Genomic DNA, 27,708 nt, shown 5'->3' with positions numbered 1-27,708 from the left:
AATGCGATGTGGGCGGGGCCCCCGACCAAATCTCACTTAGGGCACCCAAAACTCTAAAGGCGGCACTTTTGTCCCATATGGCAGGAGTTCCCAAAGTGGGGTCCATGGAGGTACTGCATGGGGTCTGCAACCAGATCTCAAAATGAAAAACTCTGTTTAAAAAATCTAAAAAAAATAATAAAAAGAATTATGACCATTGCTAGCAACAACAGATTAAATGGATTTTGGACAAGGGATTTGTGTAAAAAGTTGAGAGGATGCAATATGTAATATTACTAATCCACAATTGACGTTCTTAACTCTAAAAGGCTCTTCATGGTAAATCAGACTTCTACAGTGGCTGTACAGCATTTACTGCGATACGGCCTTAGCAGAAGTCAGGCATTTGTACTTCTTGCTCTTCGCTTCGCAGAGCTGTTGTGAAGGAAGTTGTCAAGGAAGTGAGTTTGTGTTATATGGGGAGCTATACAGTACGGCGCCCTCCGCATTGTTACAACATTTGGGAGGCGCACAGAGATTTTCTCTCAGCCCCATGGCAAAATATGTAGAATTGTACAAAATTAGCAATAAAACTGCAACATTTTCTCTCTGTGTAGAAAATGTGTAGAATTGCAGAAAAATAGCTTTAAAAATGCTAAATGTTCTCTCTGATGCCAAGAGTGGAGCCTTTAAAATGTACCCTTTCCCAGGGCCCGAGACTTGATTAGTCCAGCCATGCACTGCAGAAGTCATAGTACAACTGATTGTATGCTATTTTTATTGCACTCTAAAGTAGGAGTTGTGTTCTGATACTATGAGGGGGTCCCTGATGAATTTTCTATCACAAAAGGGGTCTCTGAAAGAAACATTTTTGGGAATCTCTTCCATATGGCACCCTATTACCTATATAGTGCACTACTTTTGACCAGAGCCCTATGGGACGCGCTATGGACCCTGATCAAGTGCATAAGGAATAGGGTGCACTACTCTTATGACTCATAGAACTTCTGGAAGTATGCCTGGTAGTTTTCATCGCAACAGCAGGACACGGCCTTAGTCAGTGGAGCAATAAAGCGTGCTCTCCCACATACTACAGAGATAAAAAATAATCACTCTTATGTACTCCGTGTCATGCTGTCATGTTGCTGTAGATATTATGTCCTGGGGCTGGGTGGGTGGATCTCCACTGACCTCTGTTGAAAACATATAGGAGTAACTCAGACGCCAAGATACTTTCAAGATATATGTGTACATATCTTTTGTTTACATTGTTCTTACCTCTTTACTGACTGCGCAATTACTATAATTGTATCTTCCCCCCCAAAAAAATGTATTAGTGAAGACGATTATTTTTGTCTTTGCAGCAACACTGCGTCAGAAGTGATTCCCTAAACCTTGTGGAATACTCCTATAATTGTATGACATTTTTAAAAACACCTGTAGCATGTTTTAACATGGCTAGATGTGGAATGATTTGACTACCAGCTCCCTTGTTCTTGTTTTGCCCGAGGAACATTTTTATTAAAATTCATATTCTTTTGATTTCTTCAACAACAAGACATAAACTGACCATGGCCGGTGTTATGGGCGGGCCTTAGGGGGCCTGGCCCGCCCTACCGTATCTCCTTGCCCATCCAAATAAAATATAGAAATATTGATCATTTATTTGTTTGAGACGCACGCCAACAGAAAGACGCATCAATCTCAGATAAAGCAAGAGAAACAGCGCCCCTCTGTCTCTGTATGTATAGACCATGTATCTGATTCTCTCTGGACCAAAAGAGTATGGCATGTCATACTATTTCTGTCCAGACAGCATCAGATACATGGGCTTCATATAGTAAGACAGAGGGGTGCTGTTCTGCTTTCTCCAGTGAAAGAGTTTTAGCAGTGAGGAAGAGGCGAAGCGAGAGGGCTAACTCTCACCAAAATCTGTCCAGAATAAGCCCAATGCATTTCTATGGCCATAATATGCAGACCTAAACTTATATTCTGCCTTCCCGCCTTTGGGACACCGACTCCCATTGTAAGGGCGGAGACATGGGCATCTCGTCATTATATACAAATCTCTGGTTTCAATCTCTTGCAAATTGGAACACAAGTTGGCTGGTGCACAGTGCACTGTTAGGATGCTGGCTTCCCCTAAAGTAGATGTATGATTTGTCAAAATTATATAATTACTCCTGTTTAAAAAAAAAAAAAAATTCAAAATACATTACCGGAGGATCATCAGCCTTTTTAATATGGATTGTTCTTTTTTTTAACCTTTATTTAACTAGACAAGTCAGTTAAGAACAACTTCTTATTTACAATGACAGCCTGGGAACAGTGGGTTAACTGCCTTGTTCAGGGGCAGAAGGAAAGATTTACACCTTGTCAGCTCAGGGATTCAATCTAGCAACCTTTTGGTTAGTGGCCCAACGCGCTAACCACAAGGCTACCTGCCACCATTTCTAATCACAAGTTTGTAGGATTATGCATATTTGGGAATCCCGCAATTTGGGCAGCACGCGTGGCTGTCTAGCTGATTGAGTTGCATCTGTCAGTGAAAAGCATCTAAAATATGTGTGAAGATAATGTGTCTTGGGTATAATTTTAAATGTTTTAACAAGAAGAATTAGGTGTGTGTGGCGAAGATATGACGTGTCTCTCTCCAGAATGCATGCACTCAGCTCTCCAGAATGTGCTCAGCTGTCTCCTGACAATTCTTTCCCATTCATTGCTTCATTGTATGACTTGTTTGCCCTTTGATGGTTTATTTTTTGTATCAATTCCCCATTACATATGTCACCAGTAGGCCTAGTAAATGTACTGATAATCCCTCTTCATTTGGTTACATACATTTCTGTTAAAACTACTGCAATTATTAATTACATTCATTTACATTGTTTGCCGAGTTCACAATGTGCTACACTTGTGAGAAACAAGTTTGGCATTATGTCATAACCATTACGAGTTTTGTAAATCTTTCAATTTACTTTTGTTTGGAGTGCTCTATGAGCAATGAGCATGTGTCTGGTTTCTCTGTCCTGATAACGTTGAGGGAACACGCATGCCTGAACACGCATAGAAATAGGCCTACCTGGCCTGCTGCATACAAATGTGGGAAAGTACCTATTTGGAAATGTATGATTGTCTTAACTATCACATGAACTGAGCTTCTCAGGAATTCTTTCTTCACCGCACACATTGTAAACGAAGTCTGTTTTTTTTAACATCCATTGCAAATTATACTTCCTCAGGATTTGAAAAGTCTTTCCAACACTTCTGGTCTCGATAATCACCAAGCCTCGGTGTGAAAGAACAAAATATCATGATTTGATGATCCTATATGTCCAGTGGAAACGGCATAAAAAAACAGCTCTGTCCCGAGCTCACTGACGCGGGAAACTCTGAGGGCCCGGAATAGGCTAGTTGATACTATGTTGCAAGTTCTCTAGCACCAGCTTTGGCCAGATCTAGTTGATGATTTGATACGTTGCACTTTACTAGCAATAGCTTAAGTCAAGACAGATAGAAAGGGAGGCAAACATTCGGAGTAGAGAGATGAATGTGATTGAAAGAACCAGAATATTCATCAGGATATGTTCTACGGTTTTTATTTTTGTCGGCTTTAGGCTTTTCTCTCAAATTCCTATTAAAAATAGAAATGCAACATGTTAAGTGTTGGTCTTATGTTTCATGAGCTGAAAAAAAAAATCGCATACATTGTCATATGCACAAAAAGCTTATTTTTCAAAACAAAATTGCACATATTTGTTTACATCCCTGTTAGTGAGCATTTCTCCTTTGCCAAGATAATCCATCCACCTGACAGGTGTGGCATATCAAGAAGCTAATTAAACAGCATGATCATTACAGAGATGCATCTTGTGCTGGGGGCAATAAAAGGTCACTTTAAAATGTGCAGTTTTGTCACACAACACAATGCCACAGATGTCTCAAGTTTTGAGGGAGTGTGCAATTGACATGCTGACTTCAGGAATATCCACCAGAGCTGTTGCCAGATAATTAAATGTTAATTTCTCTACCATAAGTCACCTCTCACGTCATTTTAGAGAATTTGGCAGTACGTCCAACCGGCCTCACAACCGCAGACCACTTGTAACCACGCCAGCCCAGGACCTCCACATATCTGGCTTCTTCACCTGAGGGATTGTCGGAGACCAGCCACCCGGACAGCTGATGAAACTGAGGAGTATTTATGTCTGTAATAAAGCCCTTTTGTAGGGAAAAACGCATTCTGATTGGCTGGGTCTGGCTTCCCAGTGAGTATGCCTGGCCCCCACGTGGGTGGGCCTATGCCTTGCCAGGCACACCTATGACTGCGCCCCTGCCCAGTCATTTGAAATCCATAGATTAAGGCCTAATGAATTGATTTAAATGGACTGATTTCCTTATATGAACTGTAACTCAGTAAAATCTTTGAAATTGTTGCATGTTGCGTTTATATTTTCGTTCAGTATGCTTTACTTTAGTTGATGATTTAAGTTATAGGCCAACTGCTGCATTTGCCTATAGGCTCTCTCTGAGTTCTATGAGCTCATTTCTTTAGCCACCAATAGTCCACAGTGTATCACCACCACCATATGGCACAGGCTGGTGCTCAATTCTTAGCTGAATTTTTACTTTTAGATTTGTATAATTTTACTTCAGATTTTTATGATTAACATGTGACACTGATTTTGAAAACGTAATTATTGAAATGAAAACTGTTCCATGAAAATGCACATATATAAATAATCATAATTATCCTGCAGATTAGTAGAAATTATAGGATAAATTGGAAGCTTCCCCAAACTTGAAACTCACAAGCTGCGTATGGTCTTTACAATAACACCCATCAAAAATAAAAATAAATCACACAAGTGCGTGCAAACATAGGAGGTTCTGTGAAAAAACATGCCCACCTATGAATATCAAAGGCCCGTCCAACTGATTCGTTCTGGCGCCGGCATAGGAACTAACAAGTGTGTTGCTGTAACTCTCCATCCATCAACTCATTTACTGAAAGAAAGCATTCTCCCCTTAAAGAAAACCCATTACCCAAAACATATGAGCATATTAAGGAGTTGACCTACTGTACAAAACTTCAATAGTGTAGGGCAAAACTATTTTCAGTTCAGATGAATGTTGAAATAACTCTAATGCCTGTGCTATGTTATACCTGTAAAGTAAAAACCTTCAATGTGTTCATGCATCATACATACTGATAGGATTCAGGAAGTTTATGGAACGAATTAGAGCTGAAATATTTCCAATAACTCACACAGAGCAACATTAATTCTCCTCCTTTTGGAGACCAGCCTGCCAGCCATTCCTACTCTCCCACCTCTCCTCCGGTGGTAATCACCCTACATAGTGACAGTACACTTTGCACCATTCAGCTGATAACAAAATAAATTTCACTCCCAGTTTCAACACCAGCACCTATCTGCTTTCAATTTAGCCACACATGCTCTGCTCTAGCTACCACACACACACACACACACACACACACACACACACACACACACACACACACACACACACACACACACACACACACACACACACACACACACACACACACACACACACACACACACACACACACACACACACACACACACACACACACACACACACACACAAAGAGAGAGACACTGCAGCAGCACCTACACTGCACTCAATGGCCCTCACCCAACAAGACTGTGAGAAGTTCAACTTATATTCTAAAGGTCCTAGCAGACATCTGGCATATATCTGAAATCTGTATTTATAATTTGATGTTATGGTTGCTTTAACCACCCTTATGGAAAAACCATATTCATTTTACGTGATCACATGTGATCTTGTGAAGTTAACGTGATAACATGTGAGCATGTGAAAACACAATCTCAGGAATTACATTTACATTTTAGTCATTTAGCAGACACTCTTATCCAGAGCAACTTACAGTAGTGAGTGCATACATTTCATAAATGTTTTGTACTGGCCCCCCGTGGGAATCAAACCCACAACCCTGGCATTGCACACACCATGCTGGCGTTGCAAACACCATGCTCTACCAACTGAGCCACAGGGAAGACCAATTAAATGTGACAACATGGGGATGCAAAATATCAACATGTGATACCATAAAACTACATGTGACAACATGAGCTCGTGAAAATATAATGGGTTAACACGTTTACATGTCTTACGTCAGCCATGGAGAAGGAAAGGGGGGGGCACCGCGGTCCTTGGTAGTGGGCTGTGTCGGTGGCACTGTATTATCCTTAAAGCAGGCAAAGGTGTTTCGTTTTTCTGGGAGCAAGACGTCGGTGTCTGTGACGTGGTTGGTTTTCTTTTGTAATCTGTAAATGCCTGTAGACCCTGCCACATACGTCTCGTGTCTGAGCTGTTGAATTGCGACTCCACTTTGTCCCTATACTGACATTTGGCTTGTTTGATTGCCTTGCAGAGGGAATAACTACACTGTTTATATTCGGCCATATTCACAGTCATCTACCCATGGTTAAATTCGGTGGTTCGTGATTTCAGTTTTGTGCGAATGCCGCCATCTACCCACAATTTCTGGTTAGGGTATGTTTTAATAGTCACAGTGGGTACAACATCTCCAATGCACTTCCTTATAAACTCACTCACGAAGTCAGCATGTAAATCAATGTTATTCTCTGAGGCTGCCTGGAACATGTCCCAGTCCGCGTCATCAAAACAGAATATATGGTTTCCAGTTTACATAGAGCTCAGTGAAGTTCCCTGAGGGCCGTCGTGGTATCTGCTTGAGGGGGGATATACACAGCTGTGACAATAATCGATGAGAATTCTCTTGGGAGATAATATGGTTGGCATTTGATTGTAAGAAATTCTAGGTCAGGTGAACAGAAGGACTTGAGTTCCAGGATGTTATTATGATTACACCATGAGTTGTTAATCATAAAGCATACACCCCCGCCTTTCTTCTTCCCAGAGAGATGTTTATTTCTGTTGGCACGACGCATGAAGAAACCCGGTGGCTGTACCGACTCCGACAACGTATCCCGAAAGAACCATGTTTCTGTGAAACAGAATGTTACAATCTCTGATGTCTCTCTGGAAGGCAACTCTTGCCCTAATTTCATCCACCTTGTTGTCTAGAGACTGGAAATCAGCGAATAATATATTCGGAAGCGGTGGGTGGTGTGCACACCTTCGAAGTCTGACCAGGAGGCTGCTCCGTCTACCTCTTCTGCGGCAACGTTGTTTTGGGTTGGCCTCTGGGATTAGATCCAATATCCTGGGTGGTGGTCCGAACAAAGGATCCGCTTCGGGAAAGTCGTATTCCAGTTCGTAATGTTGGAAAGTTGACGTCGCTCTTATGTCCAATAGTTCTTCCCGGCTGTATGTAATAACACTTAAGATTTTCTGGGCTAACAATGTAAGAAATAAAAAACGAAATACTGCATAGTTTCCTAAGGACTCAAAGAGAGGCGACCATCTCTGTCGGTGCCATCTTGCTATGGGTATGGGTATGGTTAGGGTAAAGTGTTGTTCCCTGAGGTTAAAAAACTGAAAGGTACACTTCACAGGTACACACATGAACTCACATGGTACAGTTCAATACCTTGTAGGTATAATGGGACATTTTCTACCCAATATTTTTAATATAAGTTACGATCATTATTGATAGGTTGAGACCATGTACTGGTGAGGCATTTCTCGGACAGTGAAATGTATTTCACACATACTTCTCTAGGAGTAAGGTAGGTCAGTGCTGAACGATACACCCTATAACGGCTTTCAGTGTGTTGATGGGGGGGGTTAAGATCTAAAAGTAAATGTAGTCCTTTTTTTGTGGCATTTCGCGAAGGCTCTATGTTAGACAGATAGTACTATATGTTTTTGTGCATGTAGATATGGTTCCTTACAGTTCTCTGCTGCCAATGACTGGATCGAATTACAAAATCTCCCTCTCTAACTTTAAGCATCAGCTGTCAGAGCAGCTTACCGATCACTGTACCTGTACACAGCCAATCTGTAAATAGCACACCCAACTACCTCATCCCCATATTATTACTTACTCTCTTGCTCTTTTGCACCCCAGTACCTCTACTTGCACATCATCTGTACATCTATCACTCCAGTGTTAATGCTAAATTGTAATTATTTCGCCTCTATGGCCTATTTATTGCCTACCTCCCTACTCTTCTACATTTGCACACACTGTACATAGATTTTTTTCTTTTGTGTTATTGACTGTACGTTTGTTTATGTGTAATTCTGTGTTGTTTGTTTTTGTCGCACTGCTCTGCTTAATCTTGGTCAGATCGCAGTTGTAAATGAGAACTTGTTCTCAACTAGCCTACCTGGTTAAATAAAGGTTAAATACAAAAAAAATACAAAAAATAAAAATGGTTGTCCTTGTTCGATAGAGCCATTGGACGTCTTTCAGCGATATTCCTACCGGCGGAATCATTGCTACATATGCAAGCAGACACATTCTTTCCAGTCTCTGAAAGACTACAACTTGTGTTGGGCAGTGCTTTGTGCTCTGGCCCTCATCCCACCCCAAAGCAGGCTTTTTTTGAAAAGGAGGTGGACACAATCCTTTGCCGGGCAAAACTGAAAAAACTGAACATACGCAATGGCTTTAAGTGATTCGTCTCACCAACAGGAATTTGACCATAGAACATGTTTTTATGTTCTATTAGCTACATGGTGACGTTCAACCATACATGTTTCAACCGGAATATAGCGAAAAGGATTCGAAACAAAGAGATGGATAGATAAAAAATAGAAGAGGTTTTACAATTGGAGATCTTTTGTATCTCAAATGTAAAACCTTTTCTCTTTTTAGTCGTACATATGGCTACTAAACAGCAAGCTACAACATTACAACCAGCCAACTAAAGCTAGGTTTAACAGCAAACATTAGCCTATGACTGAAGTTAGCTAACGTTAGCCTGGTGCCTGCTAACTTGTTATGCGCCACGCCTCGCATTTGTAACTTGTTAGCAAATGTGTAACATCAGCAACTGTATCATTTTACTAGCTAGCTATGTAACATAATTGACAAGGGCTGACGTCGGTTATGATTATGATCATGGATGCATTTAAATCTCACAAAATTATAGTCATGATGCAAGATAGGATTCCAAACAGATATAAATAACAAGTATTGTATATCCAGAAAGCTAGCTAGCTAGGTTTACAAGCAAACAGTGAGGAGAAACAATAATACAACAATTTACTATTGCAAATCTCTAAAACTGAAGCTGGTTTTACTATAAAACTATTTGCCTAAGCATGCCTGATAGATATGGCTGCAGGTATATACTGTCTGCCTACCTACCTAGGTATATTTGTACGGTCTGGTCACTGTGCAAAGATTGAGGGTTATGCCATATTTATTCATATTAGGCTAAATATTGTTCTAAATGTAATCTCTGTGCCTGTGCACATGTACAGTATGCATGTTCAACTAGTCTACCCTAATGTTGATGCTATGCTGACACAGTTCAACTGTCATTCAATCTACAATATTTCTTTATTGTCTTACAGACAATACCGTGGATTCTAGATACAGAATTAATTTGCCTGCGTGTGTCATTGTAGCAGAATGGTATCCTGTGAACTGTATCCCTCTCGAGGGATTTGACATTATGCTGGATTTCAAGCAGATAACTCATCAGGAGCTGAATGGCAGTTTGATCATGACAACACTCATCCCACAGCTTTACAAGTATTCCCTGAACGTTACTACACTGATCTTACTGGATTTTCAACTCTGTTTCTTTGTGAATGCCAATTTCCTCATGAACACCAGTTCTCTTAGCTAAAGATTGTTACACCAGATTATGTGATTTAACCAAATATTTTTGGTATCCATTACTGTGAGTTACAGGATAGGTACTGTTTGGTGTAGTGCAGAAAATGTTTAACCAAACTTAGCGATGCTGTCTTCGTCCTCGTTTTGGGGAAAGGTCTCATAAAATGTCAGTGTCCTGTTGCAGAGGGTCAGTTTGAATTTAGAAAATGCTCCGTTTTTCTAAACAAAACCTTTTTTTGCTCCATGAAGTTGCCAATGTGTATGCTGCCGTCTTGTCTATTTCAAGTCTTCTGTTATTGATCGAGAGAGGTCTCTGTCATCATGACATGCAGCACTTTGGGGTGGACACCCACCTGTCTCGATCAAAAATCTTTGAGTAAATCACATTATCTGGTGTAATAATCTGTAGCTACAGTTCTCTGCACTTGTGTGTCTCTACACCTGAGACACACTCGGACACACTGAACTGCACTACACTGTTCATACAATCTTTTCTGTATGTTACTTTTACCATATATAACATTCTTGTTGAATACCAGTTATCTTGAGTTAGCATGAAATAGTTTCTTTGGATACTTGAATGTCTCGCATATGTTTGATGCTACAGAGCCCTGTACAGCTTATAGAAATACATTCTTTGAATCTTTAAAGGTAGACACATTTAGAAGATTGATAGAAAATATCCATGTTTATTTTATGGTGGTTCTACATCAGGGCTCTCCAACCCTGTTCCTGGAAAGCTACCGTCCTGTAGGTTCACTCCAACCCTAATCTGGCACACCTTATTTTAATAATTAGCTGGTTGATATGATGACCCACGTTAGTTACAACTGGGATTGCAGCAAAAACCTACAGGAGGGTAGCTCTCCAGAAACAGGGTTGGCGACCCCTGTTCTATATGGTCTTATGCTGAGCCACACTAGCTGTGTTTACATAGGCAACCCAATGCTGATATTTTCCCCACTAATTGGTATTCATCAAATCAGCTCTTTTTCAGAACTGATCTGATTGGTCACAAGACCCATTATTTTAAAAAATATCAGAATTGGGCTGCCTGTGTAAACCATCCATAGTAATTTATCCGGTTTTGGTACACTGACAATGGTGTTTGGCATGGTGGGCTGGGGAAGCTGAGACTCTTTGTGCTGGTGCTGCACATCTTCTGGATAGACAAGGTTGTGGTGTTAGAGTTTTACACTTTTTGTGGAAGTGAATTGTTTAGGGACAATGAGAGAACATTGGGAGCTGCTTTTGAGAGGAAAGATAAGTCAATAAAGTGAATGGCTGGGGGGCTAAAGAAGGGGTATTTTTCAGCAGGGCACTGTGGAATGATTCCAGATAACCTGAGTTTTACAAAGACAAAAGGTAAAAAAGGGAAGAGGGGTAGACTAAATTGATTACATGGTCAGGAAAGTACACTGTGGTCCTCAGGCTACCTCTAACCCCCTGTAACCCCATAACACAAACACAACACTACCCAATTCATGTTTATACCATGCTTACTGTAAATTGAGCTATCTTAGCCATCAGCTTACCTTCACCTTTTGCAGAGCTATGGGTTGGAAGCGCATGTTGGTGGAATCAGATTCTGTACCATCTACAACAAAATGAGTGATAAGCTCACAATTCCCCACATCGTAGTTCCTCTCTGTGGCATTGCGGCGGTGGGAAAAGAAGGCACAGGGATGTAACTTGAGGTCCAGGGCAGAACGCTGGGACAGGACAGCCCCCACTCCGACATCCGAAGCATCGGCCTTCACCACGAACTGGCAGGACGGGTCAGGATGAACCAAGATGGGAGCTGTGGTGAAGCGGTGTTTGAGATCCCTGAACGCCCGGTCAGCAGCTGGGGACCACATGAACGGAACCTTGGGAGAGGTGAGTGCAGACAGGGGGGAAGCCAGGGTGCTGTAACCAGGATAAAGTGACAATAAAAGGTTGCAAATCCCAAGAAATGTTGCAGCTGCCATGGAGAACATCATTAACCAGAGCCTTGAACACAGCAGGGGCATTGGTAAGGTCAAATGGCCTGACCAGATACTTGTAGTGACCGCTGGCCTTGTTGAAGGCAGTCTTCCACTGGTCCCCTTCCTGTGTCTGCACCAGGTGGTAGGCGTTCCTTAGGTCCAGCTTGGAGAACACGGTGGCCCCCTGGAGCGGCTCGAAGGCCGAGGAGATGAGGGGTAGCGGGTAGCGGTTCTTCACCGTGATGTCGTTGAGACCGCGGTTGTTGATGCATGAGCGCAGTGATTTGTCCTTCTTCTCCACAAAGAAGAACCTTGCAACGGCGTGGGAGGCAGAAGGACGGATGAACCCTGCAGCTAAGGAGGCCTCAATGTAGGTCTCCATAGCCTTGGTATCTGGACCCGACAGAGAGTACAGTCGTCCCCGGGGTGGAGTGGTGTCTGGGAGAAGGTCAATCCCGCAGTCATATGGTCGGTGCGGCGGAAGCGAAGTGGTCCAGGCCTTACTTAACACCTCCCGGAGGTCCTGGTACTCTGCGGGAATGGCGGAGAGGTCCGGGGCAACTTCCGAGCCCCCAGGAAGACGTTCTGGGGCAGGCTGCGCTGACTTCAGGCAATGGGCGTGGCAGAACGGCCTCCAGCCCTTGATGGCACCAGCAGACCAGTCAATGAGAGGATTGTGTCGCTGGAGCCAGGAGAATCCCAATACCACGGGAACCTGAGGAGACTTAATGAGCAGGAATTGGATCGTCTTGCTGTGGTTCCCTGACACAGGTAGGTTGATGGGGGGTGTTATTGTGGGTGATCTGGCCTATAGAGTGCCCGTCCAGTGCTCTAACGTCCATGGGAATGGAGAGGGGCTGAGTGGGGATGTCCAGCTCAGAAACCAGGGTAGTGTCCATAAAGCTCTCATCGGCCCCAGAGATTTCAACTGGTTCCCCCATAGCAAAATGGCATGAAAAGTGGTACGAGTAAGGGGAGAGAAAAAAAAGTTATCCGTATGGCCCACCAGAGTACTCGCTCCTACAGGTGAGCTTGGTCTTTTAGTGGACAGGTGAAGACGAAATGACCAGTAGTCTGTGAAGTCTGTATAGCTGTTCAGCTGGAGACAGCCTAGCTCTGCCTAGTTGCAAAAGCTTGGGAAGAGGTGAATCGGCAGTCTTCGGAGACTCTCTGGGACTCGGGTAGCCTCAGGTTCTCTCTGCAATGGAGCCCTTGGGGACTTCCTTCGTTCCCGTAGTCGCCCATCGATCTGAATGGTCAAGGTGATGAGCGAGTCGAGATCCGTCGGTAGTTCTCGGACTGCAAGTTCGTCCTTTACTTCCTCCGATACTTCGTGAAGGAACATATCGAACAGCGCTTTCGGGTTCTAGGCACTCTCAGCTGCCGACGTGTGGAAATCCACCGCATAGTCTGCCACACTGCGGGAGTCTTGCCGAAGCTGGAGTAACTTCCGGGCAGCCTCTCTCCTGGACAATGAAGCATCAAAAACCTTCTTTACCTCTGCCACAAACTCCTCCAGACAAAAGCATACGACTGACTATTGTTCCCATACGGCTGTAGCCCAGACGAGAGCCTTTCCAGACATCAGCGTGAGGAGGTACGCTATCTTAGAGTGGTGCCGAGGGGAAGGAGGAGGGCTGCAGCTCGATGATGAGTGAACACTGAGCGAGAAACGCCAGACAGGTGCCCGACTCTCCATCGAAGCATTCCGGAGAGGTAAGCAGGGTTCCCAGGAAACCGAGGAGACCAGGGAGGCGGCGCTGCTAACAGACGGGTTACTGAGGGGCTGGGAGGTTACGGTCATGGTAGGCTGCCTAACAGACAACCCGCGGAATTGCTCCAGCAATGTGGACGCTTCGCCATGACAAGCAACACTTGGTTATGGCGTTTGACCAAGGTCTGGCACCCTTCCATAAGACCACGAAGAAACTCCTCGTGCCTTCCAATGGTGACTCCTTGAGAGGAGATGGCATTGCGGAGCTGGTCTGAGTCTGCTGGGTCAATCATGGCCAGTTCGTGCTATCATGTTTCAGGTAAGACCCAAATGCAGACAGTGTCGAAGTAACAAAAGTGTATTACTAGTACGGGGCAGGCAAAACGACAGGTCAATGGCAGGCAGAGGTCAGTAATCCAGATAGGGTGCAAAAGGTCTAGAACGGCAGGCAGTCTCAGGGTCAGAGTAGTCAGGGGTCAATAATCCAGTGTGGTGTGGCAAGGTACAGAACGGCAGGCAGGCTCAGGGTCAGGGCAGGCAGAATGATCAAAACTGGGAGAAATGAGAAAACAGGAACTAGAACAGACAGGAGCGAGGGGAAAACCACTGGTAGGTTTCACGAAACAAAACGAACTGGCAACAGACAAACAGAGAATACAGGTAGAAATACACTGGGGATAATGGGGAAGATTGATGACACCTGGAGACAAGCACAAAGACAGGTGAAACAGATCAGGGAATGTCAGTTGATGGCTTTCAGAATTTAATACAGGACTGCAACATTGATAGCTAGCTTTTTAGGTAAGTTAGCTATGTAGCTAACGTTAGATTACCTCTAATTGAGAATCTTTTGTTTTGTTGTGAAGTAAAAAATGGATGTTATCGCATCACTTCTCAGGTGTCATCGAAATGGATTCCCCTATCAGTTCAGCCTGAAAATTCCTCTGATAATATTTGGTCACCGTAAGGCGCATCATTCTTGATAGCTGCAAACCACTGGCAGCATCTGGGTAAATCTCTGGTAGGTAGAACGATGATAGATCATTTATTTTCTGGCTTGTTTGTAATTAGCACAGCCATGCACAAAACACCACATAGGCATGATGACAAACATTAGTGAAAAGCAAACATTGTCAAAAGAAATCTTGCCAACAGAAGTTCTAAGATTGCTCTGTGTTGTTCGTTCGAAGTACACAATGCCATCGTCCATGTTTGTGGGCACGCCCCATCTACCTTAGCGGCCGGTATCTGCATTCAATATGAATGCAGGACTTTGTGGTTTACTATGAGCATATGACTACACAGGAAGTCAAAACCTCCCAATTCTACCAGTGAAAGGAAAATGCGCTAGTGCTAGCTTGAGGTTTGGATAATTGTGATAAAAACATAATGTTCTTAATATAGTAATGATTATATGTGACCGACCTCCTCGATTCGGTCTTATGTAGCAAAATTGGAACTGGTGTTTTTTACATTGGATAAAAGTACGGACTGGTATATTATACACTACAGTTGAAGAACAATGGGAAAGTAATTCTGCTTTGAAAGTTGATAAACTTGTAACCCCACTTTTGACAAAATGGCCCTTGAATGCTTTGGTACACCTACTGGAGAGCTCTTCTTTGTCTACACCCATTCAGGGTCGCGCAAACCCTGTTAAGCCTTAGCCCCACCCAACTATTGAAGGATTCACATGTCAGGCCATGTAACGCTGAGAGTCGGGAAGCAAGTTCAGGGAGTGAAAACATTTAATAAATAAATGAACAAAACAAGAAACACGAACAGCGCACCAACATGAAACAGAAACAATGTCGACAGGGGAAGAAACCAAAGGGAGTGACATGTAAAGTGCAGGTAATCAAGGAGGTGATGGAGTCCAGGTGAGTGTCATTATGCGCGTAACGCTGGTGACAGGTGTGCGCCATAACGAGCAGCCTGGTGACCTAGAGGCCGGAGAGGGAGCACACATGACAGGCCATTTGCTAAACAGAGTAATTCGTTTGGTAAACAACCAAAGATTTCAGGACTAAAAGTGGTGAAAGTAGTAGACTACAATAACAAAAAAATGCTTGTAAAAATACACTTTATCTAGTCCTTGGCCTATATCCTAATCTGACTTTGGTGCAGGTCATATTGTTCTTCACATTGCTGTCTCTGGTAAACACACACTATATCAAATAAAATAAAAAGTTGATTTGTCACATGCACAGGATACAGAAGGTGTAAAAATGACAGTGAAATGGTTACTTGCATAGTAGCAATATGGAAGTGGAAGTGTCCAGATAAAATTATTTTATAGATATTTTATAATTATTAGATGACGCTTACCTGACACACTTGTCTAAATTGATGGGTCATATGAAGGAAATGCTATAACCAACCCCCAGACACATCTAGCTAAGTGGATGGGTCACTATTGACTAGACATGTACACATGTTCATGAAATACAATAGATGGCGTAATCAACCCCAGACACACCTGGCTAACTTGATGGGTCATGTAATCATCTGGCGAAGTGTTTTGTTTAGACATGTAGCTTGCTAGCTAGATAGCTAGACAATGAACCTGTATAATCCCAACTCTTACTACTAACATTGTCATAGCTGTGTAGTATGAATCTCAAGGTAGCTAAAGCTAACCAACCAGGTTCAATGTTAGCTAGCTAACATTAGGCTATTACTAAGAACGCAAATGGATTTGTGATTTAAATAATATTACTACACAGATCATGCATGTAATGTTAGCTAGCGAGCCAGCAAGTTAATGTTTTCCAGCTAGCTAACAGTATGCTTTAACTTGCAATGAAATTGTTTGGGGACAAAATTAGAAATGTATAATATCTGAAAATTGAGTTAGACTATTACCCGTATACATGGATGAATGCTTCACGACATACTGCTGGAACCATTTAACTCCATTTTGTTTGTGTCAAGTCACTCCGGTTCACACCGACCGCGTTGTGTGCAGAAAGTAGCAAATTACTTTTTCCAACTGATCTGTCGATAGCGCCTGCTAAATTCAGGGCATCAATGTTGTTGAGAAAAGTAAGAAAACTTTTGTAGTTCTCGATGGCTAACGGTATATATATCAAAAACGGCCCAGTAGAAAGGACTATCAACACATACTGAGCAGCTTACGTTATAACCAGAAGCATACTACATGTCAGACCAATCCAAAACATATCTCCGGGCATGTCCAGCCCATCCATTATCTCAGCCAATCACTTTTTCCGTGGATAAACCAACTAGGCACGTAATTTAAGAATTGTATGTGTGTTTACAGATGGAATACAAGTTTCTTATTAAGGCACATGAAAGTTCATATGTTCCAGAAGGCATTTATGCCAACAAAATGTATTTTGATAATAAATGTATGTTTACGTTCAAATGCTTCTCCTGTGAAGTAGTGAAGTGCAACATATGCCTAGTTTCCTGAAATGTGTCACATATGCCGTGGCGAAATTCCCTTTTAAGTACATGTGATTCCAAAGAAAGATTCAATATTTCATTTACATTTTAGTCATTTAGCAGACGCTCTTATCCAGTGAATGCATACATTTCATAAATAGTTGTTTTTTTCAGTACTGGTCCCCCGTGGGAATCGAACCCACAACCCTGGCATTGCAAACACCATGCTCTACCAACTGAGCCACACGGGACCATTCATCGCTAGTCATTGTAATACTCACTTCGCTGCCACACAATCCCCTGACCTCAACCAAATTGAGATGGTTTTCGTCGGAAAAGCAGCCAACAAGCGCTAAGCATATGTGGGAACTCCTTCAAGAAAACCATTCCTGGTGAAGCTGGTTGAGAGAATGCAAAGAGTACGCTGTCATCATGGCAAAGGGTGGCTATTTGAAGAATTTGAAATATAAAATATATAAAATGTATGATAGATATTTTTTGGTTACTAAATGATTCCATATGTGTTATTTCATAGTTTTGATGTCTTCACTATTTTTCTACAAAGTAGAAATAGTAAAAATAAAGAAAAACCCTTGAATGAGTAGGTGTTGTAAAACTTTTGACCGGTAGGGTATATTTTAGATTTTAGATTCTTCAAAGTAGCCACCCTTTGCCTTGGAAACAGCTTTGCACACTCTTGGCATTCTCTCAACCAGCTTCATGAGGAATGCTTTTGCAACAGTCTTGAAGGAGTTCCCACTTATGCTGAGCACATGTTGGCTGCTTTTCCTTCACTCTGTGGTCCAACTCATCCCAAACCATCTCAATTAGGTTGAGGTCGGGGGATTGTGGAGGCCAAGTCATTTCATTCAGCACTACCTCACTCTCCTTGGTCAAATAGCCCTTACACAGCCTGGAGGTGTGTTTTGGGTCATTGTCCTGTTGAAAAACAAATGATTGTCCCACTAAGCACAAACCAGATGGCATATCGCTGCAGAATGCTGTGGTAGCCATGCTGGTTGTGTACTTTAAATTCTAAATAAATCACGACAGTGTCACCAGCAAAGCACCATCACACCTCCTCCATGCTTCACGATGGGAACCACACATGTGGAGATCATCTGTTCACCAACTCTGCCTCTCACAAAGATGAAGTGTCTGGAACCAAAAATCTCAAATTTGGACTCATTAGACCAAAGGACATATTTCCACCAGTCTACTGTCCATTTCTCATGTTTCTTGGCCCAAGCAAGTCTGTTCTTCTTATTGGTGTTCTTTAGTAGTGGTTTCTTTGCAGCAATTTGACCATGAAGGCCTGATTCACGCAGTCTCTTCTGAACAGTTGTTGAGATGTGTCTGTTACTTGAACTCTGTGAAGCATTTATTTGTGCTGCAATCTGAGGTGCAGTTAGCTCTAATGAACTTATCCTCTGCAGCAGAGGTAACTCTGGGTCTTCCTTTCCTGTGGCGGTCCTCATGAGAGCCAGTTTCATCATAGCGCTTTATGGTGTTTGCGGCTGCACTTGAAGAAACTTAAAAAATTCTTGAAATGTTCTGGATTGACTGACCTTCATGTCTTAAAGTAATGATGGACTGTCATTTCTCTTTGCTTATTTGAGCTGTTCTTGCCATTATATGGAATTGTCTTTTACCAATAGGGCTGTGTACCAGTTGAAAACACTATATGTTAAGAGCACAGTGTGTATCATAATGATTCATTTGATTTTCTTATACATTTGAAGTCGGAAGTTTACATACAATTAGGTTGGAGTCATTAAAACTCGTTTTTCAACCACACCATAAATGTCTTATTAAGAAACTATAGTTTTGGCAAGTCGGTTAGGACATCTACTTTGTGCATGACACAAGTCATTTTTCCAACAATTGTTTACAGACAGATTATTTCACTTATAATTCAATGTATCACAATTCCAGTGGGTCAGAAGTTTACATATACTAAATTGACTGTGCCTTTAAACAGCTTGGAAAATTCCAGAAAATGATGTCATGGCTATAGAAGCTTCTGATAGGCTAATTGACGTAATTTGAGTCAATTGGAGGTGTACCTGTGGATGTATTTCAAGGCCTACCTTCAAACACAGTGCCTCTTTGCTTGACATCATGGAAAAATCAAAAGAAATCAGCCAAGATCTCAGAACATTTTTTGTAGACCTCCACAAGTCTGGTTCATCATTGGGAGCAATTTCCAAACGCATGAAGGTACCACGTTCATCTGTACAAACAATAGTACGCAAGTATTAACACCATGGGACCACGCAGCCGTCATACCGCTCAGGAAGGAGATGCATTCTGTCTCCTAGAGATTAACGTACTTTGGTGTGAAAAGTGCAAATCAATCCCAGAACAACATCAAAGGACCTTGTGAAGATGCTGGAGGAAACAGGTACAAAAGTATCTATATCCACAGTAAAACGAGTCCTTAATCGACATAACCCGAAACGCCGCTCAGCAAGGAGAAGCCACAGCTCCAAAACCGCCATAAAAAAAGTCAGACTACAGTCTGCAACGGCACATGGGGACAAAGATCGTTCTTTTTGGAGAAATGTCCTCTGGTCTGATGAAACAAAAATAGAACTGTTTGGCCATAATGACCATCGTTACATCTAGAGTAAAAAGGGGGAGGCTTGTAAGCCGAAGAACACCATCCTAACCATGAAGCACGGGGGTGACAGCATCATGTTGTGGGGGTGCTTTGCTGCAGGAGGAACTGGTGCACTTCACAAAATAGATGGCGTCATGAGGACGGAAATTATGTGGATATATTGAAGCAACATCTCAAGACATCAGTCAGGAAGTTAAAGCTTGGTCGCAAATGGGTCTTCCAAATGGACAATGACCCCAAGCATACTTCCAAAGTTGTGGCAAAATGGCTTAAGGACAACAAAGTCAATGTATTGGAGTGGCCATCACAAAGCCCTGACCTCAATCCCATAGAACATGTGTGGGCAGAACTAAAAAAGCGTGTGCGAGCAAGGAGGCCTACAAACCTGATTCAGTTACACCAGCTCTGTCAGGAGGAATGGGCCACAATTCACCCAACTTATTGTGGGAAGTTTGTGGAAGGCTACCTGAAATGTTTGACCCAAGTTAAACAATTTAAAGGCAATGCTACCAAATACTAATTGAGTGTATGTAAACTTCTGACCCACTGGGAATGTGATGAAAGAAATAAAAGCTGAAATAAATCATTCCCTCTGCTATTATTCTGACATTTCATATTCTTAAAATAAAGTGGTGATCCTAACTGACTTAAGACAGGGAATTTTTACTAGGATTAAATGTTAGGAATTGTGAAAAACTGAGTTTAAGTGTATTTGGCTGAGGTGTATGTAAACTTCCGACTTCAACTGTATGTCCTTTCTCCTGTAGAGAACCGCAGTCTGGAGGATGATGGAGAGAGCTACCCGGGCAGGTGGCAACGCTCGCCCCCAGACCCCGACCCCTCCCGAAGAGGCTCCCGCAAGAAGCCCAAGAACAGCAGCCGGGACTGCCGCATGGAGAAGAAGGAGATGCGTGTCAGAGACCTAGGCCTGGGCTTTGACTCAGACGAGATCGTCCTGTTTAAATACTGTATGGGGACGTGTTCGAGCTCCCGTAAGAACTACGACTTGGCCCTCAAGGCCCTGACAGAAAACGGAAGTATCTCAGGCAGGAAAGTGAGTGCCCACCCATGCTGCCGGCCCACCCGCTATGAGACTGTCTCCTTCATGGATGCCCAGACTATATGGCAAACCATCAAGTGGCTGTCTGCAGCTAACTGTAGCTGTGTGGGGTGATGGGCAGAGAGTAAGAAGAAGACTACCTGCAGAACACACATGCATAAAGAAGCTTTAGGGTGAAGAAAAGAAGAGTCTGAGATGCCTTCACTGTGGGCGTGTTGGGTAAAAAGGCTGGATCAGAGCCTGGATCGAAGCCTTGGCCCAAAATTTGGTTCTCCTCCTGACGTGGATCTACTTTGGATAAACCCGGATTCTCGGGTTGGGAAACAGCACGGATGCAGAATAGAGATACACCCTGCCCTTGAGCATGGCAGTTAGCCCTCAACAACAACTGCTCCCCGGACGCCGATGACATGGATATCAATTTAAGGCAGCCCCCTGCACCTCTCTGATTCAGAGGAAGTGCGGAAGACACATTTCGGTTGAATGCATTCAGTTGTGCAACTGACTAGGTATCCCCCTTTCCCTTCCCCTTTCCTGTCAATCCCTATGTCCAACAGAGGAGCTGCATCCTCAGTCAGAGCCCAGGAGTCGCAGCTCTGGAGACTGGAGAGGACTGGAGCTCCTTGGCAGGGACTGGGGTGGTTAGGAGTAGTCATATGTTTAGAGAGTTAGGCCAACTTTTAGAATTTTGAATATTGTTATTATTCTAGACATTAAGTTACATATTAATGTTTAAATATTCCCAATGTAATGTTAATGTGGCGCTAACATGGCTGCCATATAATGTTGAAGTGTCATGTAAATGCATCAAAATGCAGAAACCGCATTGGCCCAACTCTCTAAATACATGGCTTTGGGAGTAGTCTTCCTCCCTATGACTCACTCCCTGTGCTGACAGCAAGATGCCCCATAAGAAGATGGACCTCACTTGGTGTCTGCCCTCATCTGCAAAAGTATTGGACCATTGGACCATAACTCTAAACCAGAAGAGAAGCATTGTGTGTTACAGGGCAACTGACTGTATAAGTGCGAAGTGAAGTTGTTTGGTTTCGAAGGCTCTCAAATAAGACCAAAATAACCTTTCTGCATTTTTATGTTTACTTCTTCATTGGCTGCTCATCCAAATAGGGTTTGGTAATGTCATAGCAAGGTAGATTTGAGCAATTTGTAGAAAATAATTAAAAAACAATATAATCCCATCTCCCACTGTCTCTATACACAGGCTATGGGAATGAAATTACATAGACATACACCATGGTATTCAGTTATTTCCAGTCACTAAGCACACATCTACTCTTACTTTACTAACTCAGAACTCATGCATGCCTTGAGAACAATACCAAAACTGTATCAACTGTACCTACCTAGATTAAGACTTGCAGAATCTGAGGCACTTGTTTGAAGCTTGGCCCAACTTGTTTACTGTACATGTCTATAAACAGTGTGTTGTAGGATGCCATCACAGGGCCAAGGTCAGTCGTGGCCCAGCCATACCTCATGCTGCCAGACACACATGGTTTATTTTCAGCTCTGAATGTGCATATCACCGAAGTCAACTCAAGGTTTTGGATTACAAAGATAATTGAGCATATTGCCAACTGTTATTCTGAATGTGCTTATAATACTTTTTATTGTGATATATATCCTATCTCATATCATATTGTTTATCTATGTGATGGACAAATGTAACTCTTCATTTACACCACTCTGTTGCAGCTGTGTTAAAGGAACATTTGAATGGACTACATAAGTACATATTGTCTTCTGATTGGCTGCCTCTCCACACCTGACCAATGAAATGGAGACATATGGTAGAGAAAATAAAACGCCATGTAGATACGGTATATACAAACAAGGCGAAGGTTTGCATAGTAATGTATCACACATATTGCATTATATTGTTGATTTATATCAAGTGGTGTTACTTTTTTTAAGTGAAGCATTTTTGTTCAACTGTTGGAGCTTGTAGAGTAGATTTCCGTAAAGTAAGGTTATATTTTCATCTGTGTGTAGTATAACATTGTGTACATTGTATAGTTCTGCACCATTCTCTCAGGACCATGCTGTAATGTTTTACATTAGCGGAAAGACATATATCTCCTCAATCTCTTTGTAGTTTGATATCATCTGGAGAACTATCGTTCATTATAGCAATGTTATGATCAGTCTTTCAAGACTTGTTTGTATTCACAGTAACAAACAATCAAGAGTCTATTGAAAGATGTATCCATACACTGCTATTGTTCTTTTCATGATGTCATTCACTGTCTCAATCTTGTTTTTTTTACCCGGATCCCATCACCAACTGTACTACAGTATAACCAAAGCATGGACTGAGAGAGATTTCCATCCTATTTTAACTATGTGCTTCAACCATAACACATAGATTTTGTGTTTTCTCATTGTTCACAGCACTATATTTAGGGACTGGCAAAGTGTGAACAAAGAAAATTACCAGTCTTTATTCTGCCTTCAGTTCATGTCTGGTTTGTGTTTTTTTTACCTTTATTTATCTAGGCAAGTCAGTTAAGAACAAATTCTTATTTTCAATGATGGCATAGGAACAGTGGGTTAACTGCCTTGTTCAGGGGCAGAACGACAGATTCGTAACTTGTCAGTTTTGGGATTCAAACTTGCAACCTTTCGGTTACTAGTCCAACACTCTAACCACTAGGCTACCCTGCCACCCCATGAGCCGAATACAACACTGAAATGCTTACTTACAAGCCCCTAACCAACAATGCAGTTAAAAAAATAACAATAAGAAATATGGATCTTTTAGGGCGGTATGCAAATTGGAGGGGTCTAGGGTTTCTGGGATAATAGTGTTGATAAGAGCCATGACCAGCCTTTCAAAGCACTTCATGGCTACAGACGTGAGTTCTACGGGTTGGTAGTCATTTATGCAGGTTACCTTAGTGTTCTTGGGCACAGGGACTATGGTGGTCTGCTTAAAACATGTTGGTATTACAGACTCAGACAGGGAGAAGTTGAAAGTATCAGTGAAGATACTTGCCAGTTTGTCAGTGCATGCTCGCAGTACACGTCCTGGTAATCCGTCTGGCCCTGCGGCCTTGTGAATGTTGACCTGTTTAAAGGTCTTACTCACATCGGCTGCGGAGAGCGTGATCACACAGTCTTCTGGAACATCTGGTGCTCTCATGCATGTTTCAGTGTTATTTTCCACATCTGACGGGCGTCAGAGCCAGTGTGGTACGATTCGATCTTAGTCCTGTATTGACGATTTGCCTGTTGTTGGTTAGTCGGAGGGCGTAGCGGGATTTCTTATAAGCTTCCGAGTTAGAGTCCCGCTCCTTGAAAGCGACAGCTCTAGCCTTTAGCTCAGTGCGGATGTTCCCTGTAATCCATGGCTTCTGGTTGGGTATGTACGTATGGTCACTGTGGGGACAACATCACCGATGCACTTATTGATGAAGCCAATGACTGATGTGGTGTACTCCTCAATGCCATTGGAGGAATCCCTGAACATATTCCAGTCTGTGCTAGCAAAACAGTCCTGTAGCTTAGCATCTGCTTCATCTGACCACTTTTTTATTGTCACTAGTGCGTCCTGCTTTAATTTTTGCTTGTAAGCAGGAATCAGGAGGATAGAATTTTGGTCAGATTTGCCAAATACAGGGTGAGGGAGAGCTTTGTATGCGTCTCTGTTAGTGGAGTAAAGGTGGTCCAGAGTTTTTTTCCCTCTGGTTGCACATTTAACATGCTGATAGAAATTTGGTAAGACCGATTTAAGTTTCTCTGCATTAAAGTCCCCGGCCACTATGAACGCCGCCTCTGGGTGAGCATTTTCCTGTTTGCTTATGGCGGAATACAGCTCATTGAGTGCGGTCTTAGTGCTAGCATCAGGCTGTGGTGGTATGTAGACAGCTACAAAAAATACAGATGAAAACTCTTTAGGTAGATAGTGTGGTCTACAGCTTATTATCAGATACTCTACCTCAGGCGAGCAAAACCTTGAGACTTCCTTAGATATCGTGCACCAGCTGTTATTTACAAAAATACATAGTCAGCCGCCCCTTGTCTTACCAGACACTGCTGTTCTATCCTGCCAATAAAGCGTATAGCCAGCCAGCTGTATGTTGATAATGTCATCATTCAGCCACGACTCCATGAAGCATAAGATATTACAGTTTTGAATGTCCCGTTGGTAGTTTAATCTTCCACGTAGGTCATCGATTAATTTTTTCAAAGTGTGCACGTTTGCTAGTAGAATGGAAGGCAGTGATGGTTTATTCAATCACCTACGAATTCTCAGAAGGCAGCCCGCCCTCCGGCCCCTTTCTCTCAGCCTTCTCTTTGCGCAAATGATGGGGATCTGGGCCTGTTCCTAGGAAAGCAGTATGTCATTCACATCTGGCTCGTCGGACTCGTTAAAGGAAAAAAATAATTCTGCCAGTTCGTGTTGAGTAATCGCAGTTCTGATGTCCAGAAGTTATTTTTGGTCATAAGAGACGGTAGCAGCAACATTATGTGCAAAATAAGTAAAAAAATAAGTTACAAACAACAAAAAGAAACAAACAAAAAAACTCAATTGGATAGGAACACGTAAAACGTCAGCCTTCTTCTCCGGCGCCATCTTGTCTTTCTTGGCTTTCACTCACTGATTAAGTCCAAACTGAACTTCCCTGTTAGATGCTATGCATCTCATTATCGCCTTACTGTACATTAGGGAAATTATTTATTACATACAAATTATTTATTTATTGGATTTCATGTAATACACTTGTTCTTACAAATATCAGATATTTATTATTTATGAAATGGCCATGTATGCTTTTTTAAATGTTACTTTTGTTTTCTCTGTGAAAGAGCAAGAATGTTTCCAAGCAAGTCACACACGCACACACATGGACACACATGCATACACACGCATACATACATAGAGAGGTATATCCACTAACTTTTTATATGAGAGATGAGTGCCAGTCCCTGGCACAGTATCAGAGACCAAACACATCTGTTCCCTTCAGATGTAGCTCTAAACCCTAATTTATACCCTACACAAGTACACAATGCAAGAGCTACAATTAGCTAAGCAAAATGGTGATTCTGTGTGGTTCCTTAGCAAAAATATGCAAACGTGTGCAGCCCCAGAACTCAAAGTGAATATATATGATTGCCTCCTGCATAGCTAATTGCATTCTTGCGTTGCATACTTGTGTCGGGTTTATGTTGTTTTTATGTTGTTTTTATGGATGTTACTGTTATGTCTAAAAGGTCATATGGACACTATTTTTGTACCTCTTTAAGAAATAAAGTTTTTTTCAACCTTGATGAAAATTTATTGCCTATCCTGATATGTATTTCTTTACATACACCTAACCATTCTCCTGACAAAATTGAGCATTAAGATAGAAATACAGAAAGGGGCATATATTGTACATTTGCAATAGGCCTAGTTTTATTAAGGAAGGTTTGTGGCTGTATATTTATAACTAGTTCTTACTATAGGAATAAAAGGCTTTTAAGTAAACACTGAATGTAGATCTGGGTTCATCATAAAAACGTATTTGGCTTCTTTCTTTCTCCCATGTATTTGGGTTATTCCACCAATTCAGTGCCTTTTGAGAATTGTTACTTGGTCAGTTATGATTTCACCTCATTTTAACATTATATCATGAAGACCACATATTCAACTTCATAAAAATCACTATAGTAAGTGCCTATTAAGTGGCAAATAAAGTCAGATGAGGACTGTGCAAAAAAGGTATTAGGTGAACAATAGGTAGGTAAAGAAATAAAACAACAGTGAAAAGACAGGCTATATACAGTAGTGAGGCTATAAAAGTAGCGAGACAACATACAGACACCGGTTAGTCAGGCTGATTGAGGTAGTATGTACATGTAGATATGGTTAAAGTGACTATGCAACCCTCAGAGCCTGGTTGCTCTCTAGGTTTCTTCCTAGGTTCCTGCCTTTCTAGGGAGTTTTTCCTAGCTACCGTGCTTCTACATTTGCATTGCTTGCTTTTTAGGCTGAGTTTCTATATCAGCACTTTGTGACATCTGCTGATGTAAAAAGGGCTTTATAAATAAATTTCATTTGAACAGGGTTGATCATAACAGCACGAGTCTATAGCAAAGTCCAGCCAACCTTTTGATACAGGATGCAGTGATGAGTATCAAACTGTCACCTGTAACAAAATGAAGGGCACTATTGTAGATGGCATCCAAAGGTTAAAGAGTAGCAGCTGCACTTTGATAAATAATATCGCCATAATCAAAAACAGATAAAAATGTTGACAGAATAATCTGCTTTCTACTGTTTAGTGAAAGGCACAATCTGTTTCTGTAGAAAAAGGCAACTTTACATTTTTGCTTCTTAACGAGCTCATCTATACAGTGGCTTGCGAAAGTATTCATGTCCCTTCTCATTTTTTCTATTTTGTTATACCTTACAACCTGGAATTAAAATAGATTTTGGGGGGGTTTGTATCATTTGATTTACACAACATGCCTACCCCTTTGAAGATGCAAAACATGTTTTTTTGTGAAACAAACAAGAAATAAGACAAAAAAGCTGAACCCCCCCCCCCCCAAGTCAATACTTTGTTGAGACACCTTTTAAAACAATTACAGCTGCAAGTCTCTTGGGGTATGTCTCTATAAGCTTGGCACATCTAGCTATGGGATTTTTGCCCATTCTTCAAGGAAAAACTGCTCCAGCGCCTTCAACTTGGATAGTTTACCAATTAAATGGTCTGACGGGGATGTGGACATACTCGGTATATAAATCCCAAAATAAAGAAATGATCTCACTCCAATACATTTTTATAGAAGTTAGCAAAAATAGATAAGATCTTGCTATCATGGAAAGGAAAATACCTGTCTATTTGTGGAAAAATCACCCTGATTAACTGTAATGGAAAATATATGATTAAAGGTTTGACTAAATGATTTCACTCAGAAACCTTATAACCTGTTGAAACGTATTCGAAATAAGGCTATAATAATGGGTTAAAAACTATATTCCAATACTGTGTGTGAATAAGGCACTGTTAAAATGAGCAGGGCAGAGTTGATAAGACGACCTTGGGAAAGAAACAGGAGAAGAGGCCTCCCTAAGTTAGGGAGAGTAACAACGGCCTGGGAACGGCTAGTGGGCAGGAGAATAGAAGACAGGTAGCAAGGTTGATAAGCAAT

The 27,708-nt window shown here is 42.0% G+C and overlaps 1 protein-coding gene across 2 annotated transcripts in view; it reads left to right on the top strand.

Annotated features, from left to right (window-relative positions):
* The window catches only part of LOC106584185 (neurturin-like), a 58,554-nt gene extending 35,451 nt beyond the window's left edge, over positions 1–23,103 (top strand). For both annotated transcript variants that reach the window (XM_014169172.2, XM_014169173.2), the window contains one exon: positions 20,252–23,103. In XM_014169172.2, the coding sequence (XP_014024647.1) occupies positions 20,252–20,658 (407 nt within the window). In that variant the 3' untranslated portion in view covers positions 20,659–23,103. The remainder of the gene's footprint in view (positions 1–20,251) is intronic.
* The last annotated feature ends 4,605 nt before the right edge of the window (positions 23,104–27,708 follow it).

This window comes from Salmo salar, chromosome ssa23, assembly GCF_905237065.1.
Source record: "Salmo salar chromosome ssa23, Ssal_v3.1, whole genome shotgun sequence".
NCBI classification, from domain to species: domain Eukaryota; kingdom Metazoa; phylum Chordata; class Actinopteri; order Salmoniformes; family Salmonidae; genus Salmo; species Salmo salar.
This window is presented reverse-complemented; position numbering and strand designations above follow the sequence as displayed.